Source organism: Schistocerca cancellata, chromosome 1, assembly GCF_023864275.1.
Source record: "Schistocerca cancellata isolate TAMUIC-IGC-003103 chromosome 1, iqSchCanc2.1, whole genome shotgun sequence".
In the NCBI taxonomy this organism is placed as follows: domain Eukaryota; kingdom Metazoa; phylum Arthropoda; class Insecta; order Orthoptera; family Acrididae; genus Schistocerca; species Schistocerca cancellata.
In genome coordinates, this window is record NC_064626.1 from 1,093,709,148 (window position 1) to 1,093,727,116 (window position 17,969).

Here is a 17,969-nt window from a genome sequence, read left to right on the forward strand (position 1 = left end):
GAGGCTACACTGCAAAATATGACTGGCACACAACTTTAACTACCGATTTTTGCACATTGGAACCAAAATAAAAACAGCAGTTCAGTCACAAATTAGACTTATATTGGAATAACACAACCTCGTGGTCACTCTACCATGAGAGAATAAAGTTATTTTGAAAGCACCATTGGCATATTTTTATTTAACAGTAAAATATAATACATAATCTCTTCTAACACTTTGAACCTGGTACTACATTTGTTCCTTAATGCACTGTGGTGAGCAACTTATAAATTAGTTGCTATGACAATTGTACCTCTCTCAAGATGTCACATAGGTCATAAAACTGTTGAGCAAAACAGGTGAATAGAAGAGGGGAAAGCCAGATTTTACTTGTTACATTGGTGGAACCTCAAAATTTCCCTAAAATATTAGATTGTGAAAATTAATGAGAACCACGTTCAGCAAATTAAATAAAGCATTTGTCTAGTTTAATTCTGAACTCAAAATTGATACAGAAATATGACCTACTCAGCAGTATTATTTGAGATAGGTCTACTACAAAAGTTGCCAACTCCACAAGGAACAAAACATATCTGCAGTTATCTAGTTGAACCAGTGGAAGCGTGAACCATATCTGGCTGGTGGCCGTGGGTAATCTTCTGGTAAATAAGGAGTAGCATCCGGATAGATTGCAGGTTTTTCTTCCTCTGGTTTTGGTCGTTTTGTATCTATTACTTTTGCTTCACAGAAGTAACCAAATGGAGGGCGTTCCAGGTTCAGATTATCCAGCATACATTTATCAAATGCTCCCTGTGTCTTGCGACAGCTGTGAAGAAAATTATGTATGTATGAGCTCACATGTCTAACATCTTGCTACAGATCAAATGCTAATGAAACTACTGCTGCAAAACCATTCATACAATGAAAACATATCAAAACTAACTACTGTATACACTGATTCTAGCTCCCGTAATTGAGATTTTTTTCCTCTCTCTCTCTCTCTCTCTTTCTCTAACACACACACTCACACACACAAAATTGTAAAAAACATCTAGTTCTGAATTAGAAAATAATGCATTTGGGGGGGGGGGGGGGGGGGTTCGAGAGGTTATCTTATATCTTTATGCAAGTGCAATGTTATTGCAATAGGAAAGGAAATAACTGAAGCACTTCTGGCAATGATGAATATGTTACTATCATGCTATGTGGCAAGTGATTCCTTCAGCATATATGGGATAGTAATATCATCCTTCCAGATAACGCACATCATGCACAGCACCAAAGTACTTTCAACATTACAACTAAGATACTTTATCAATATTTGCAGAAATTTTTCTTTTCAAAAAGTACACTGTGGTTTCAAGGCAGTTTAATTTAGCAACTATTACTTTCTTAACATTCAGTTATTATTTATACAGAAGTACTGGCATCAGATATACATAACAATGTGAGATTACTACTAATTCAATTGTGTTTTACTGATATGAGGGACTATGTGTTGTTATTGTTGATCTATTTATTTTAGCACACTAAAGGGGCACAACACAATATGGCAACACTTCTAAAAGCAACACAGACTGCTCAAATTGAAAAATTGTCCATGTTATACTTCAAGGATGTCAGCATCACTTCAGTACAAATTACCAAGTAATTTTTATTTACAGATGCCATCTTGAAGCTAGGATATGTATCCTTAATTGAACTGTTTCTTATATTTGAAAATTCTGTGGCAAATGAAAAACTGCAAGCAGCTCTATGATCAAAGTGCCATGCTAAATTATACGGCCCAACAGTTATGGTGAACAGATTTACAAACAAGTGCAGTGTATTTATCTCCAATTTGAATGCACTTGTTATTGGAATCTTGCACTCACATCATACAATGGATAAAGATGATTTTATTATTTTATAAAGCTACTTGCAGTTTCCACAAAATAAAGAACACAACACGAAAGAACTGTAAAAGACATTAGGTACACAAAAGGTAGTGCACTTACTACTTGTACTCCAAAAGGCTGCTAGACTTATCAATACAGTTTGTGTATTGCTCAAACTCCTGCTGACACGACTTTTTCACTTTCCTAAAAAACTCAAGCGAGCAGTTCGTTACAGCTTTTCCTTCTTCCAGGCATTTCCGTGGATCTTTCCATTCAGTCCGACATAGCATAAATTCCTGTATTGAAGGTCGCGGGTTAAAGAAATGGCAAAGTATTATCACAGAGAATGGGGTCACATTTTGGTTGGAGCGTTAAGTTAAGATCTGACATACAGATCTTCGTTAAACAACAAATTGCACGAAAGATAGCATTAAAACTATTTTATTATTGAGTTCACACCACACATGACACGATAAAAACTACTTCACCAAGCATAGCAAGGGAATTGACTACCAAGTTCATAGGAAATGTTAAAAAGTGTCGTGAAACGACTCCTCCAACAAGTTTTGGCATGGACGTAGGCCAAGTTCAGTATTCCGGTAATCTGGACATGGTCACTAAATAACAATGGCTATTTGTGTTATTTATTATTATTATTTATGGTCGTTCAAAACTGGTTACCTATTCTTTCAAGGGTAACTTACATTATTTGCCTGTTCACAATATTTTCCTAAATGGAAGGCACCAGCTCGTAAAGCTGGTGATCCTAAGTTAACTTCTTGTACAGTTAGTTCCTCCTCAGTGGGTAGTTGTACATCTGCTGTTAAAACCATTTCACTTCCGTTAACTTGATACTAAACAGAAAAAAAAGCAAATATTTCTTTCCAATTTACGCTTTTCGTCTGTATCCCAGTTTGATCAAAACAATAACTCCATGCACATTTGCATGGCAGGCAACCTTACAGCTCGGTTTCGGTTAAGCCAACATTGAAAACTTAAATGTGTAATCAGCTGACGGAAGCTTAGATGTAAATAGTTTTCAGAAACTCTGTAATCGACTGTGTTTAGAAAGCATATCCTACTCACTAGTCAACGGGTAGCAAAGCGTAACGAGCTATAAAAGTATAGTAGTAGATGAATTTTACCATTTGGGCAGCGAAATAACTGATGAGAGGATATAAAAATGGATACTTCTATTTATTATTTATTTATTTATTTCTTACTCCGTCGATCCGTCTGTGATAAGCGCACAAGGAAATAGAGTGTGTCAATTCATTTTTTTTACGTTTTATGTGGCAATCTGTGATCTTTTTAAACAAATCATTACCGTGCAGAGGTAGTAAGATAACAAAAGGACTGTAGTGATACATTATTTCGACATAGAAAGTTTAAAAAAATGAGTAGCTACATAATTGTTCAATCTTACGTTATATTAAATTGTACATATGCTTTTATTCTAAAAGATTTTTTTTTTCATTTTGAATAAGAAGCTCATCTTCGTTCCAGAAGAAATTGCCTCACAGGCTCCCTAAACGTGGACATCTTATCAAACTTACATTTAATATATGAATGGAGAGTATTACACACTCTTGTGCCATTGCACTGCACACCATTCTGCATCACTGTCAAATTTTTACAATCATTGTATAATTCATGTTTTTGCCCTGTATTATATTCATGATTTGCTATTTCTTTTATACAACTCAGCATTTTTACTGATGAAACATGTAAGTGAACATATACGTTGAGAAGCAATAGTAAGAATTTTTAGTTTCTGGAAAAAGTTTCTGCAACTAGATGTACAGTCTCCGCCACACATTATCCTTACAAAACGTTTCTGGGCCAAGAATATTTTCTTTGGTAGTGAATGGTTTCCATAAAATATAATTCATATATCATTATCGAACAGGGATATCTACGGTATGCTGCTGTCATAGTACTTAAGTTCCCACTCTCAGAGATAATACATATGGCAAAACTCGATGAGCCAAGTTTCTTGTGAAGACCTTTAGTATATTACTACACTACTAGATCTGCAACGTTTACCTATCATGACTGGACAGACTGCATCAGGATTACATATATATGACTTATTTATCATTTTTCATATAATATAATGAAGAATATTCACAAATGAGACAGTACTATTTTGTTCATTCTCTTCGGTCACTACTGAAGAATTTTTCAGTGAAGTGTAATGGGTGTTCTTTCATGTCATGTGAAATTTTCCTTTTGAATGGTTCTGGCGGCAGGGACTCCACTTGTCAGGGCAATGAGCCGAACATTTTGAAAGCAACCACTGGAAAATTATCTTGAGTTCCAAACAGTCGACAGTTTGGTATGTCAATGTTCCTCTTGTAGTGAGTGTCATGATTATGCACGTCGTGCCTCATGCTGAAAATTCCTTGGCTGTATTTTGAACTGATTACACATAGAAGCATATAATGCCTGAAGATTGTCATTTTTCATAACAGTATGAATACAGGCTTGCAATGTTCCAGTCTTTTGCTTAATGTAATGATTGTGACTGCTTTCTTTTGTACCATCCTTGGATCCTTCAGAGTGTCCCCATAACAGTAGGCCATAATTTATGTGGCTATGAAATAGTGCATAATACAGATGTTATAAGGTCTACTTTAGTTAATACACTTTCTAGTCTTCCCAGGAGATACATTACACAGGAGAGCTTGGATCACAGATAAACTGTGTGCTCATTCATTGATTGTTTTGGGTCAGTCATGAATCTCAGCAGTATGACAGCCTCCATCTTAATGTGGTATCCAACATTGCTAAGATACATATCAGATGTTGTGTTTTTTCGTCATTCATTTTTCACTTGATTTTCGATTAACCATTTTTTGATGTTTTCAGACAATATACCTGTTGCTTGTGGAGGTTGAGCAGCAGGTTTCCTTTAGTAAAAAGGGTGGTGTCATCAGTAAACTGTAATATTTGTATGTTCCAACCCATATCATTGATGTAAGTAAGGAAGATGAGAAGCCCTATAATGGATCCATGGGGTACACCATTCTCGAGTGTTTGTTCTTGGGAGATTGCACCATGAACTGATACTACCAGCTTTCGGTTTTCAAGATAGGATTGAAGAGCAGCCAGCACAACACCTTCAGTACCACAGCACTTTAATATATTAAAAGTAGTATTTTGTGTGAGAAGCAGTCAGATGCCTTCCTGAGGTCATAGAGTGTCAGTGCCACACTTTCCCTGTCTTTAAACACTTGCCTTATCTTCCTTCTTAAGTCCATTGCTGCTGTAACTGTCGACTTACCATTGCGAAAACCATGCTGTGTCCTGAAAGAGTTTATTGCCTTCGAAGCGATTTTGTAGCTGGTGTTTTGTTACAGACTCCATAATTTTAGCCAGAATGGGGATTATGAAAATTGGTCTGAAACTGGATCCTTCATATGGGTACTCTTTTTTTTTTTTGAGTGGTACTGTTCATGACACTTTCAGGAATTCTGGGAAGATACCAAGCAATAAATATTGGTTGATTACTATGGCTAGTGGTTGAGCAAGCTCTGGAATTATTTTCTTGAGGATTGTGTGGGACATGCCATAGATATCGGCACTCTCTGAATGTTTGTATGTGTTCACTATTTTTAAAGTGTCTTTAGGGTGAAATTCCTTCCACTTTTTAATAGTGCAACAGCTTACGTTTTTTATATGAGCTAATTTCATTTACACTATTTCTTACTATCTTTACGAAGTACTGATTGAAGGTATTAGGACTACAGTAACTTAAGGTAGAAGTAGTCTTCTTTCTGTGCTCATTTACCAAATTTCAAGCTGCTTTTCGTGGATTATGAGACTCTTTAATGATCTCGTCATTGTATTCCTTCTTTGCATCCTCCACTCCCTTTCTGTAAACCCTCTTGGCTTGCAAATAGTTGCAATGAAGCAGATCTTCAGTTGGAAGATCTAAAGCTATCTTCATATGGTCCATGATCATTAATACAATGCCTATTAATGTATCTAGGTCAGGTGTACACGACCTCTTCACTGTAATAGATTTTTCCCATCATCTGATTTCCCCAAAGGAAACTTCTTGAGGGTTACTGGGAACATGTCATCAAATTTTGTTTTCAGGATTTGGGTGAATAGACATTCAGATGAGTCACTGGCCCCCATTTCTGCAATTTTCTGTTGTCAATTGACATAAGACAGCACTGCTTTAAGGTCATTTAATCTCTCTTCTTTGATAAACCTGTTACTGAATGTGTAGCTTGAGTGCCTTGTGCTAGGTTGCAGTTTCCTCTTACTCTTCATGCTGAGTTCCATTACTAATGCACTGTGATCTGCAATCAACTAATCCCAAATACTGAGGGTGGTGATAACTGTATCTAGACAGTATCATCCATAATTGGGAATTTGTTTGCTACAAACAGCTCATATCTTCATGAAGACTTTCTCTTTAGTACTTCCATCACCTGCATGCATGTTGAAGTAACCACAAAATCCACTTTCAGACTTAAGGTGTGTAACATAAGATAAACAGTTGTCCATCTGTGCAACAGACAACAACGAGACCAATATTTGCTAACACTATTGAAACCAGTTGGAGTCCTGGTCTATACAAAAGTTGTTTAAATCAATTTCCTTTACACTAAGATTTTTGTCTGCATATGCAAATACGCCACCATGAATTGTAGTAGCTCGATACCACGAGTTTACCACATCTAAATATTAAATAGATTTGCAATAGTCACCATCTGCTTCAGCCACTTATACATAAAAATCTGGTTCACTTTTTCTATGAAGAATGATAGAATGTTCACCTTGGTTCTTAAACAATGCACATTGTCACTTGCTATAACACAGTCATCACTAATGTTCTTTCTATATGATAGTCTGTGGTCCTGGTTTTCAGACTCTCTTTTATTGGGGCATTGGTTGATCTGCAGAATAAAAAACACCTTCTTACAGTATTTTTAGGCCACACAGCAGTGTTCATTATCTTGTCCTTTGGATGGAAGTCAACGCCAATTTTGAAGCTGTTGTTGACATCCTTAGTTTCTAGTTTCTATGCTCTGGAAGGATTTTCTACAGAAATCTTATTACATTTCCAGTTGTGGCTTTTTTGACTTTTCCTAAATGGGACCATGCCCTTTTATCTCTGTATAGCATTCCTCGCTCATCAGCAGTGCCTATTATCAGATTGTTTCCGTAGCTGTCACTTGAATTTCTGACTGATACTATATCAGGTGACCCGCTAGGTTAGCCCAGAGCGCTAATGCGCTGCTTCCTGGACTCGGGTAGGTGCACCGGCCCCGGATCGAATCTGCCCGGCGGATTAACGATGAAGGGCCAGTGTGCCGGTCCACCTGGATGTGGTTTTTAGGAGCTTTTCCACATGCCCCTAGGCGAATACTGGGCTGGTCCCCAGGTCCTGCCTCAGTTCCATGACTCGCAGACATTTGAAACACGTTCGCACTCTTTACCGCTCTACACTAGATGCAAACAGCTGGGATATACTACTTTCGTCTCGGAGGGTATGGGGTGGCGACAGGAAGGGCATTTGGCCACCCTCCGTAACTAATATTACCAAAATCCATAGTAACTACCCAGAACTAGCAGTAGCTGGAGTGGGATCCAGATACAACAATAACTATGTCAGGTGCTTGGAATATTGGCACTTCTTTCTCAATAGGTTTTTGAAGTGCAGTTTTATACAGCAGTGTTGGCTGTACAGATCCATTCTGAGTCACTTCATGCCTGTTGTTGATTTGTTGTTTTGCTGTAGCAGATGACACTTGCTTATCTCCACACTGAGCAATTCTTTTCCTATGATGTTTCCATGCCAGTCTGTATTTTTAGCGGGGGGGGGGGGGGGGGCTGACCGTTTCTCTTTTGAAAAACTCACAGAGTTGTGAAGACTATTTTGATCATTACTGACACCAGTTTCTGAAATGTATAAAGAAATATTATTCAAGCATCAATTCTCTGTGCTTCATGAACCATAGGCTCTTTGTTGTTATTTATTTGTCTCTTTATTTGTCTCAGTTTGTTATGTAGACCTATCTTATTGGCAATGTTCTTTTCATGTCCATTTTTTCATTTGTTAATAGAGACATTATCCACACACAAATACTGCATTACCTCATGGATTGCAGACTCTTTATTACTATTTACTTCTTCCAACTTGCCTATCGCGATTGTAATTAGTTATGTCATGTTCTGTAGATCATTTGCAAGATTATTTTATCGATATGATGTTGTTTTCATGCCCACACTCAGTTTGTTTCTTAAGGAATGCTGATGGCTGTGACATACTTCGATTCGAATTTGGAATATTTGTGCCAGAGCTATGTGTTACAGATTAAATAATCGACTCTTGATTCGCATTTAAGCATTTAATGGAGCCATTTTTAGCTGTAAATGTAACGTTTTTTCGCCCTTTTCCACTTCTTTCATGAGATGTTTTTGTCAGATGTGACACTAGTTTTTCGCCCTTTTCCACTTCTTTCGTGAGATGTTTTTGTCAGATGTGACACTAGTTTCTCTAATCTATAATTTACTTTGATCACTCTGTTGAGTTGTATTCTCATTTTAGAATTGTCTTCTATTGGTCGATTTACTGTTTTGTTAAATCTTCAACTGACTCTATTGATTTCAATTGATTTTTCGTATTATTTACGTCACAAATGCTGTTTCTGTCTCCAGTAGTTCAGCTCCACAAGGTTTACGAGGTTGATTTCGTGAGTTGTCTTGTATGTCAAAACATTTATGCTCATTAATGAATGTAATATAGTCAGTTATCTCCACTTTTTCTCTGTTAATATGACTGGTTCCAATTATAGGCTGTTTATACTTTGCTGCAGACATGACTTCCGAAAGCCCAGTGTGTAGCCTATCTTTACAAGCACCACAACAAAACATACTAAGTGAACTTCCCTATTGGTTAGGTCAACACAATCACTGTGAAAGAAGTTGCCACACCATAGTCCACAAATCATGCTTCACATAATCTGCCACCTCCATTGGCGCCATCTTGCTTGTAATGAGGCCAGTTTAGTTTGCAGTCAATCTAACACACAGAAACTTCATTGTTTCAACTTTTTCCATTGTCTGTGTGACACATTTAACAGTTATCTCTCACTCAGTTTTGGCAGTTGCAGTCAACCAAGTATATCTAGCTTTATTAAAGTTTAGTGAGAGACCTTTTACTCTAAACGATTTACCAAATAAATGAGAATATTGTTAATAGATCCTTGCTGATTTTTACATGCACATCCATCAATCATAATGTTGATGTCATCTGCAAAAATAGTAAAATTGCAGTGTAGCTTCATACACTGTGCTAGGTAATTTATAAATACCAGGAACAGTAAATGACCAAGAATGGGTCCTTGTGGCACTGTATATTCGATGATTCCCAGTCTGATGAAGACAGACCACAACAAAAATCGTTATTCTGTATGGTACTACTGTCTACCTCCTATCTTTGAGGCATAACTGTAACCACTTATTTGATTCACCACGTATAACTAAAAGGTTATCTTTCTGTAACAATATTTAACTAGTATTTTCTGTGGTCGAAATTCGACCAATCATGTGAATAAAGTAACAAAACATAAATTTTTCAATATAAGTAATTTTAGTTTGTTTGTATGCAAATTCTTACGTCTTACTGGAACAGAAATTTCATAATGCCAATTTATTTTTCAATATAATACCCATATACACTAATACACTTGCGGGCATGCTCAGATACCTTCTGCAAACCATTCAAATAAAATCTTCGTTGATCCATTATGGATCGTGGGACGACAGCTGGCATGAACTTATTGATGCAATAATTTACCAACAGCCAGATGTATTGTAGAAATTTATTTTATTTTATGAACTTTTATGTGCTACCAGTTACAGCATTACATTGATGCCATCTTCAGGCCCCACTCGTCATAGTCGTAAAATCACTAGACACGGAAGAAGCCATATAACTGGATCCGTGAATGAAATCGTCCTGCAACAGCTCTCGGTAGCCAGGCGACACAGACTGTGTCGCTTGGCCACTTAACAATGGAAAAGAATATAAAACATATTAAAAAACAGAGCAGCTCTACGACTGGGGCAGAAGCTGTTTGACAGCTGCGAATCTTTTGTTAACACAGACCACACACACAACACTGTACACTGAACACAATAACATTGCCAGCAAGTGTAGCAGACGCTATATTAGCCCCTACAGTGGAAGCAGAGCATCGTCAGGAGACCGATCTGGGAAGTTTACATGACTTGTGCACTCTTGTCAGTCGACGATGGGCAGTCATTGCTCCTGTGGTAGGGATTGTGGCGATGGTACTGAATGCTGCTTTAGTCTCAGTGCTGTGCATGGTGGCTCTTCTTTGAACACGAGTGCAGATTTGACATGGTTAATGGCAATGATCATGGATTTACCGTTTACCACAATGTCTTAAGTCTGGATGCTTCATCATAGGACATGGTACAGGCCAGTGTATGGTGGTGGCTGTCCATTCAAAGCAAGACATGCATGCAGCTTTCCAAGTCACAGGGCATATGAGTGGTTGACACACTGTGTCTGGAGGCTTCGGTGGTCATATGCATGCGATATCATAGTAGTAGGTTGATGGTGATAAGAGCAGACATTTGATATCGAACTGATACGTAAATTACATAAACTATAATGATTGATTGAGTTATGACCTTAATCTATTGCACTGCTAAGTGATTTTCATGTAATCCTTCCCCCTTCCCTTAATCTGTTGTTCTTTTGATTGAGGTATGAGCCTCTGTGGATAATCCAGTCTTCTGAGAAGCCCACCACCCCTCACCTTCACCCTCCACCTTTCCCACCACTCTGTGAAATCCCTTCGCCAATATAAGCACACATCTCATATCAAATTAATTGACTAATTAATTATATTGATCAATTAGTTACTCCCCTCCATCTTTGTAAAATACCCCAGTCCCCCTCCCCCAACTGGAAACTGGTGGAAAACTCATTTAGCAGGGGTTGGATCTCTCTTTTATTTGGCAGGAAAAGCTTTTCATTCTCTGCTGTTTTGGAAGATGCAGAACTTGTAAAACACATTGAAAAGAAGTAATTAAATAAATCACTTTTCGTCGGTCGCCCAAGGAATACTGTGACGAAATAGACGCCAACATAACTTACCACACGTGTTAAAAATCTTCCTATCGCGTCTTCACATCGACCATAGCGCATTCGTGCTGGTCACCTAGCACATTCCCACTCACACAGGCCAGGAGAGAGGCCCACAAACAAGGCCGGCTCTGCAGTGCTCGGAATGGAAGTTGTACTAATCCTCAAACAAAGCAACAGGTGGTGGCAATCTGAGAAATTCCTGTCGAGATACATAGACCAAGATATCCTCCAATACTGCAGTCTGATTGGTTCCTGCCAAATTAGTGGACAGAGCTATAGACTACATAAAGCCTGCTCCCTCCACCCCCGACCTCATTCTGCTATTGTTCGCAGTTTGGTCAGCTCGATTTCATTCCTTCCTCAGGCATTACTAGTCTGTTTGCTTCGTTGAGGCCTTCTCTGTACCAACATGAAGCTGCAGCAACATAAAGCAATAGCAGTGGCAGCAAACGCCTGGGGAAATGGGAATTACCTGGTAAGTTAATATTTAAATCGACAACTGTAACTTTGTCTTCTATTAAGAACTTCGTAGTAGCGATATTAAATACTTTTTGTCTTATTGTTTCAGCATATATCCACCAAATTGTGGATACGTTGGAGGTGGAGAAGTTTCAGTAGCAACAGCATTATAAGTAGTATATACATTCTTATTCATATATGCACTTTGTTGCTGTAATTTCGTGGTCAGTCAGTGAGCCTTTGCTGTTGTACATGATTTAGAAAACCAAAATCGATAACTGTAACTTTTCACTAAGAATTTTGTAGTATTAAATACGAGGGTCACTCCAAAAGAAAAGCACACTGTTTTTTTTTTAAATCCATTTTTTTTCTAGATGTTTGGAAGTTTTACAATGTGTAGATACATCCTTTAGGAACAATATTTTCATTTCTCCACATAATTTCCATCCCTCTCAACTGCCTTATGCCGTCTTGGAACCAGCGCCTGTATACCCGCACTGTAAAATTCTGGACCAACCTGTTGGAGCCACTGTTTGACAGCGTGCACAAGGGAGTCATCATCTTCAAACCATGTTCCACGAAGAGAGTCTTTCAGTTTCCCAAAGAGATGATAGTCAATGGAGCCAGGTCAGGACTGTAAGGCGAGTGTTTCAGTGTTGTCCATCCGAGTTTTGTGATCGCTTCCATGGTTTTTTGACTGACATGTGGCCTTGCATTGTTGTGCAAGAGCAAAACATCATGCTTTTGCCGATGTGGTCGAACACGACTGAATCGAGCTTGAAGTTTCTTCAGCGTCATCACATATGCATCAGAATTTATGGTGGTTCCGCTTGGCATGATGTCCACAAGCAAGAGTCCTTCGGAATCGAAAAACACCCTAGCCATAACTTTTCCAGCAGAAGGTGTGTGTTTTTTTTTTCTTCTTGGGTGAATTTGCATGATGCCACTCCATTGATTGCCTCTTCGTCTCTGGTGAAAAATGATGGAGCCTTGTTTCATCATCTGTCACAATTCTTCCAAGAAATTAATCTCCACCATTCTCGTACTGTTCCAAAAGTTCGCTGCATACCGTTTTTCTTGTTTCTTTATGAGCCACTGTCAACATCCTGGGACACCACCTGGCACAACCTTTTTTAATGCCAACACTTCCAGTATTCTGCAAAAACTTCCTTCCTCTATCCCAACATAGCGTGACAATTCGTTCACATTGATGCGTCTGTCAGCAGTCACCAATTCGTTAACTCTCTGCACATTGTCTGGAGTGTGTGCAATACGAGGCCTGCCACTGTGAGGACAATCCTCAATATTGCCGTGCCTGCTTTCATCACGTAACCTGCTTGCCCACCGACTAACTGTACTGCGATCGACAGCAACATCTCCATACACCTTTTTCGACCTCTTGTGGATGTTTCCCACTGTCTCGTTTTCACAGCACAGGAATTCTATGACAGCACGTTGCTTCTGACGAACATCAAGTGTAGCAGCCATCTTGAAGACATGCTGTGACGGTGCCACTCACGGGAATAGGTTGAACTAAGTTCGAAACAAATGGGAAGGATGTATCTACACACTGTAAAACTTTCACACATGCAGAATTAAAACTGTATTTTTACAAAAATAGTGTTCATTTCTTTTGGAGTGACCCTCGTACATGCTGTGTTATTGTTTCAACAGATGCCCACCCTATAATTGATGAGCTGGCTCCCGAAAGCCAGCAACAGCAGCACCTTCAGCATTGTAAGTAGTATATACATTTCTATTCTTCGTAGCACTGTGTATACATAATATACTGCTGTTTCACAACAATTTCATTGTATATGTAATATGGTGCATATTATTTGTTGTTGTTGTAAACGATTTTCTGCAGGAAGAAAAGGAAGAGAGTAGGGTATGTGTTGAGGATAAGGAGGAGCTGTCACAGATCTCTTGTAAGTGCATATTATAAAAAATAATTTTTTCTTATAGTTTTCTGCATGTGTATGTTTTTATTATTAAAAATATTAGTACGTGGTTTTAGTGAGATGGACAGATGGCTCTTCCCCAATCCAGGCAAGGAAAAAACGCCACAGGGGGTGGGAGGGTGGGGGGGTGGGGGAAGGGGATTGAGAGAGAACTTCATTGGCATGAGGAAGTAGTGGATGACCTCAGGGAGATGCTGAGGAGCCAGAGTGAAATAGGAGATTTATGTACATGTACTCATTCTACGTGCCAATAATAATAATTAGTCTTTCTTCTTTCCTTGCAGCTGCTGGCCATGTCTGGAATGTTGTACTTAATTTTCGGGGCGGTGAAGCCTATTTTGCCAAAGTGGGGTCTGTTGAGACATACCTCGCCAGCTAGGGCGCCACTTGCTGCCACACGAGAAGTCGTCGCAATTGCCGCCCCCACCGCCACCGCAGCTACTGCCGCCCCAGCACTGCTCTGGAGTCTGTTGGCCATTCTCCCTCCAGCAAGCGGTTCAGGACTGCAGCAGCAGCACCAGTAGCTGCAGCCAGGCTGCACGCACTGGCATGATACCGAAACGTCTCCTTCTCCACCTTCTCATCCTCGTCAATCTCTGGGAACTATGTCAATGTGCCCATACACACACCAAGGCAAATAACCTATGGATAGGTGACAGGTTCAATGCATCATGTACCTGGATGTGAATAACTTATACAGGCATGCCAAGCAACAATCACTGACCACTGGCGAATTTCAGTGGGTACCTGATGACGAAAGTAAGGTGGAAAAATAAAAGGTGTTGAGGCTGACTCTGATGTGGGAAACGTGATGGAGGCAGAACTCACATACCCTATTAGTCTGCATGATGCGATGCCGATTTGCTGCTGTGTCTGGAGCAATTAGTTCTGTGAGGAGGCTCCACCAAATACTGATGATAACGCTGGGGAATGAGCGGATATATATTATTCATTATCATAATCGCCAACAGTGTCTCAGGTTTGGGATGGAGCTGGTGAGTCTCATCTGAGCTATGTCCTTCAAGCATTCCCCTGGTTGAAGGGGTATATTGATCTGAATACGAGACAGAGAGTTTCCACGATGTGTGACTTTGAAAACAATTTTTATAAATCAATGAACAATTACATTTTCGGCAAAACACTGGAGAATTTGAGGGAACGGCGTGGAATTGTGATTAGAATCGAATGGGATGGGATGGGCAAAGGGCGTAAGAAAATGCATTGTCAGACCAAATCTTAAATGGGTAACAACATTCAATGACAATTTTGTTGCTGTAGAGATGGCGAGGACTGCAGTAGAGTTCACAAAACCTATGTATGTGGGGATGTGCATACTAGACTTATCTAAACTCCACATGTATCACTTATTTTTTAAGTTTGCGACAACTCATTTTGAAGATCCAAAGTCACTTTATATGGATACTGACAGCTTCCTCTATTGGGCAGTCATTCAGTTTTCTTGATTTATCAGTAATAAGAAACATGTATTGTGTGTGATTCCAGCCATCTATACATACATTTACAAAATCATTGAATGACATGTCAGTTTCTACATGCTCCTGGTAAATGCATTTTAGATTCAAATTGTCTTGACTGAAAGCTATAATGAGATTTCCATTACCCACCACCAACTGTTTTGGGATTCTTGAATATGGCTGACTCAGATAAAGTACAGACGAATAAAACAGAAATATTGTAGAATTTGATCTTGACTCTCCACAGCAACAATGTCAAATATGAACACTGTGTTTGGCTTTACTTTCCGTGATGGGGAGATTTGACTGTTTTGACTGAATGTTGCTTATGTTACACCATCTATTCCCTGCAGTATCTTTTGCAGTAGCTGGTGCTTGGGCTGAAATATAGCGTTTTTGAAAATGTACATACATGCTCAAAGCAGACTCCATCTGGGTATGTTAGCAGTGACATGATAACATTTGTCTTGCCACAGTTGGGCAGACCTACAATTATTGCTCATATATTATTGTGTAGGAGTACCCATTCTTCTTCCTCTTCTTTCTCTGGTCTTCTTCCACACCATCACAGGACCAGTCTCTTACAACAAAGTCCTTATGCTTCATCCACTCGTCCATGTTACTGGCTACATTAGATTTTGGTGTGTAATGAGCTTTTATAGAAAGATGAACACTTGTAATAATAATATGAGTAGCCACTATAGTGCAATTATTTTACCAACTGAGCTACAATGGCTACATCTCACATTATATAATGATGCGGCAGTTAAATAAGCTAAATAAGTTAAAGAACCTAAGGAGCATCCATTATTTTGAGACAAGCAGATGCAGAATTTAGGCTTAGAAGAAACAGTTTTTTGGTAAATGCAATAAAAAATGAATGAGAGATTTTTGTTGTTGATGCCTATCTATTAATGCTGAAATGTAAATTATATATTTATAAATTTCACACACACACACACACACACACACACACACACACACATATATATATATATATATATATATATATATACACACACACAATTTACCATTACATAATTTACATTTCACATTTCAGCAATAATAGATAGGCATATATATATATATATCTGTGTGTGTGTGTGTAATTACAAATTTTTGTTGTTTTTCTTGTTTAACTGCCCTGTCATTATATAATGTAAGGTGTAGCCATTGTAACTCCTTCGGTAAGATGATTGCATTATACTGGCTACATATATAACTATTACAAGCGTCCATTTACCTATAAAAGCTCATTACACAACAAGATCTGATGTACTCAGTATCATGGCGTTGTCATCAGCTTTGGGGTGGAGCCTCTTCGTGGAACCAATTGCTCTAGTCACAGCAACAAATCGTCATCTGCGCCATGCCAACTTATAAGGTATGTGAGTTCTGCCTCCACCACTGCCCCACACCAGAATCAGCTTCCATACCCTTGATTTTTCACACTAATCCTTTGCATTTACCAATGGGCACCCATTGAAACTTGTCAATCGACAGTGACTGTTGCATGGCATGCCAGTGTAAGTTATTTACATCCAGGTAAATGTTGTAACTCGATTCAAGGGACGCATTGAACCTGTCACCCTCCATAGGATATTTGCCTTGGCATGGCTATGGACAGATCAGCAATATCTCCCACAGATCTGTCGCTCAAAGAAAAGAAGCATGTCAGTGTCGGTCAATAATTCGATGTTGCACTTTGGTCTCTTAAGCATAGCATCACAACGCAACCCAGGTGCCATGTTATAAAAGGCGGGATTCAGAGAATATGTGGCCACACACTATTTTTTGTTTTTTGAGTCATCAGTCTTCTGACTGGTTTGATGTGGCCCTTCACGAATTCCTGTCCTGTGCCAACCTATTCATCTCAGAGTGGCACTTGCAACCTACATCCTCAATTATTTGCTGCCTTCCTCTACAGTTTTTGCCCTCTACAGTTTCCTCTAGTACCATGGAAGTTATTCCATGATGTCCTAACAGGTGTTCTATCGTCCTGTCCCTTCTCCTTGTCAGTGTTTTCCGCATATTCCTTTCCTCTCATTTTGCACAGAACCTCCTCATTCCTTACCTTATCAGTCCACCTAATTTTCAACATTCTTATTTAGCACCACATCTCAAATGCTTCGATTTTCTTCTGTTCTGATTTTCCCACACTCCATGTTTCACTACCATACAATGCTGTGCTCAAAACGTACATTCACAGAAATTTCTTCCTCAAATTAAGGCCTTTGTTTGATACTGGTAGACGTCTCTTGCTCAGGAATGCCATTTTTCCCACAGCTAGCCTGCTTCTGATGTCCTCCTTTTTCCGTCTGTTATTGGTTATTTTGCTTCCTAGGAGGTAGATTTCCTTAACTTATCTACTTCGTGACCATCAATCCTACTGCTAAGTTTCTCACTGTTCTCATTTCTGCTACTTCTCATTAATTTCGTCTTTCTTCGTTTACTCTCAGTCCATATTCTCTACTCATTAGACTGTTCATTTCCCTCAGCAGATCCTGTAATTCTTCTTCACTTTCACCGAGATAGCAATGTCATTAGCGAATCGTATCATTGACCTCTTTACACCTAGAATTTTTTATTCCATTCCTGAACCTTTCTTTTATTTCCACCATTGTTTCTTCAATATACAGATTGAAAATTAGGGGCGAGATACTACATCCCTGTCTTACACCCTTTTTAATCCGAGCACTTCGTTATTGGTCGTCCACTCTTATTATCCCGTCTTGGTTCTTGTACATGTTGTATATTACACGTCTCTCCTTTTAGCTTACCCCTACTTTTCTCATGGATAGACTCCGGAATTTCTTGGAAACGTCCGCAAGCAAGCGCACGTCTGTGTCTGTGTAAAACCATGCGTACTCTCCTAAAGTGGAGATGAATTTTCGCCAGACATTCACAGCATGTTCACGCTCTGGATCCGTTATGCCATTGCCAGTAATGCTACTAGAGAATGCAACTATGTCGGATAGCTTGGTTCTGTTGAATACACTTATGTCGGCTCGCCTGGTTTCGCAGAATTTTGCACAACTATTGAGAAACTCGTATGGGAAAACCTTCTTCCTAG

General features: G+C 39.0%; 1 protein-coding gene across 1 annotated transcript; it reads right to left on the reverse strand.

The window, feature by feature from the left end:
* Window positions 1-448: 448 nt before the first annotated feature.
* Window positions 449-2,829, reverse strand: LOC126091570 (NADH dehydrogenase [ubiquinone] 1 alpha subcomplex subunit 8). Its single transcript, XM_049907073.1, has 3 exons — window positions 2,564-2,829; window positions 1,980-2,155; window positions 449-808 (listed from the first exon to the last, which is right to left on the reverse strand). Exons 1-3 carry the CDS (start codon window positions 2,690-2,692, stop codon window positions 586-588), a joined length of 528 nt encoding a protein of 175 aa, XP_049763030.1. The 5' UTR covers window positions 2,693-2,829; the 3' UTR covers window positions 449-585.
* Window positions 2,830-17,969: the final 15,140 nt, after the last annotated feature.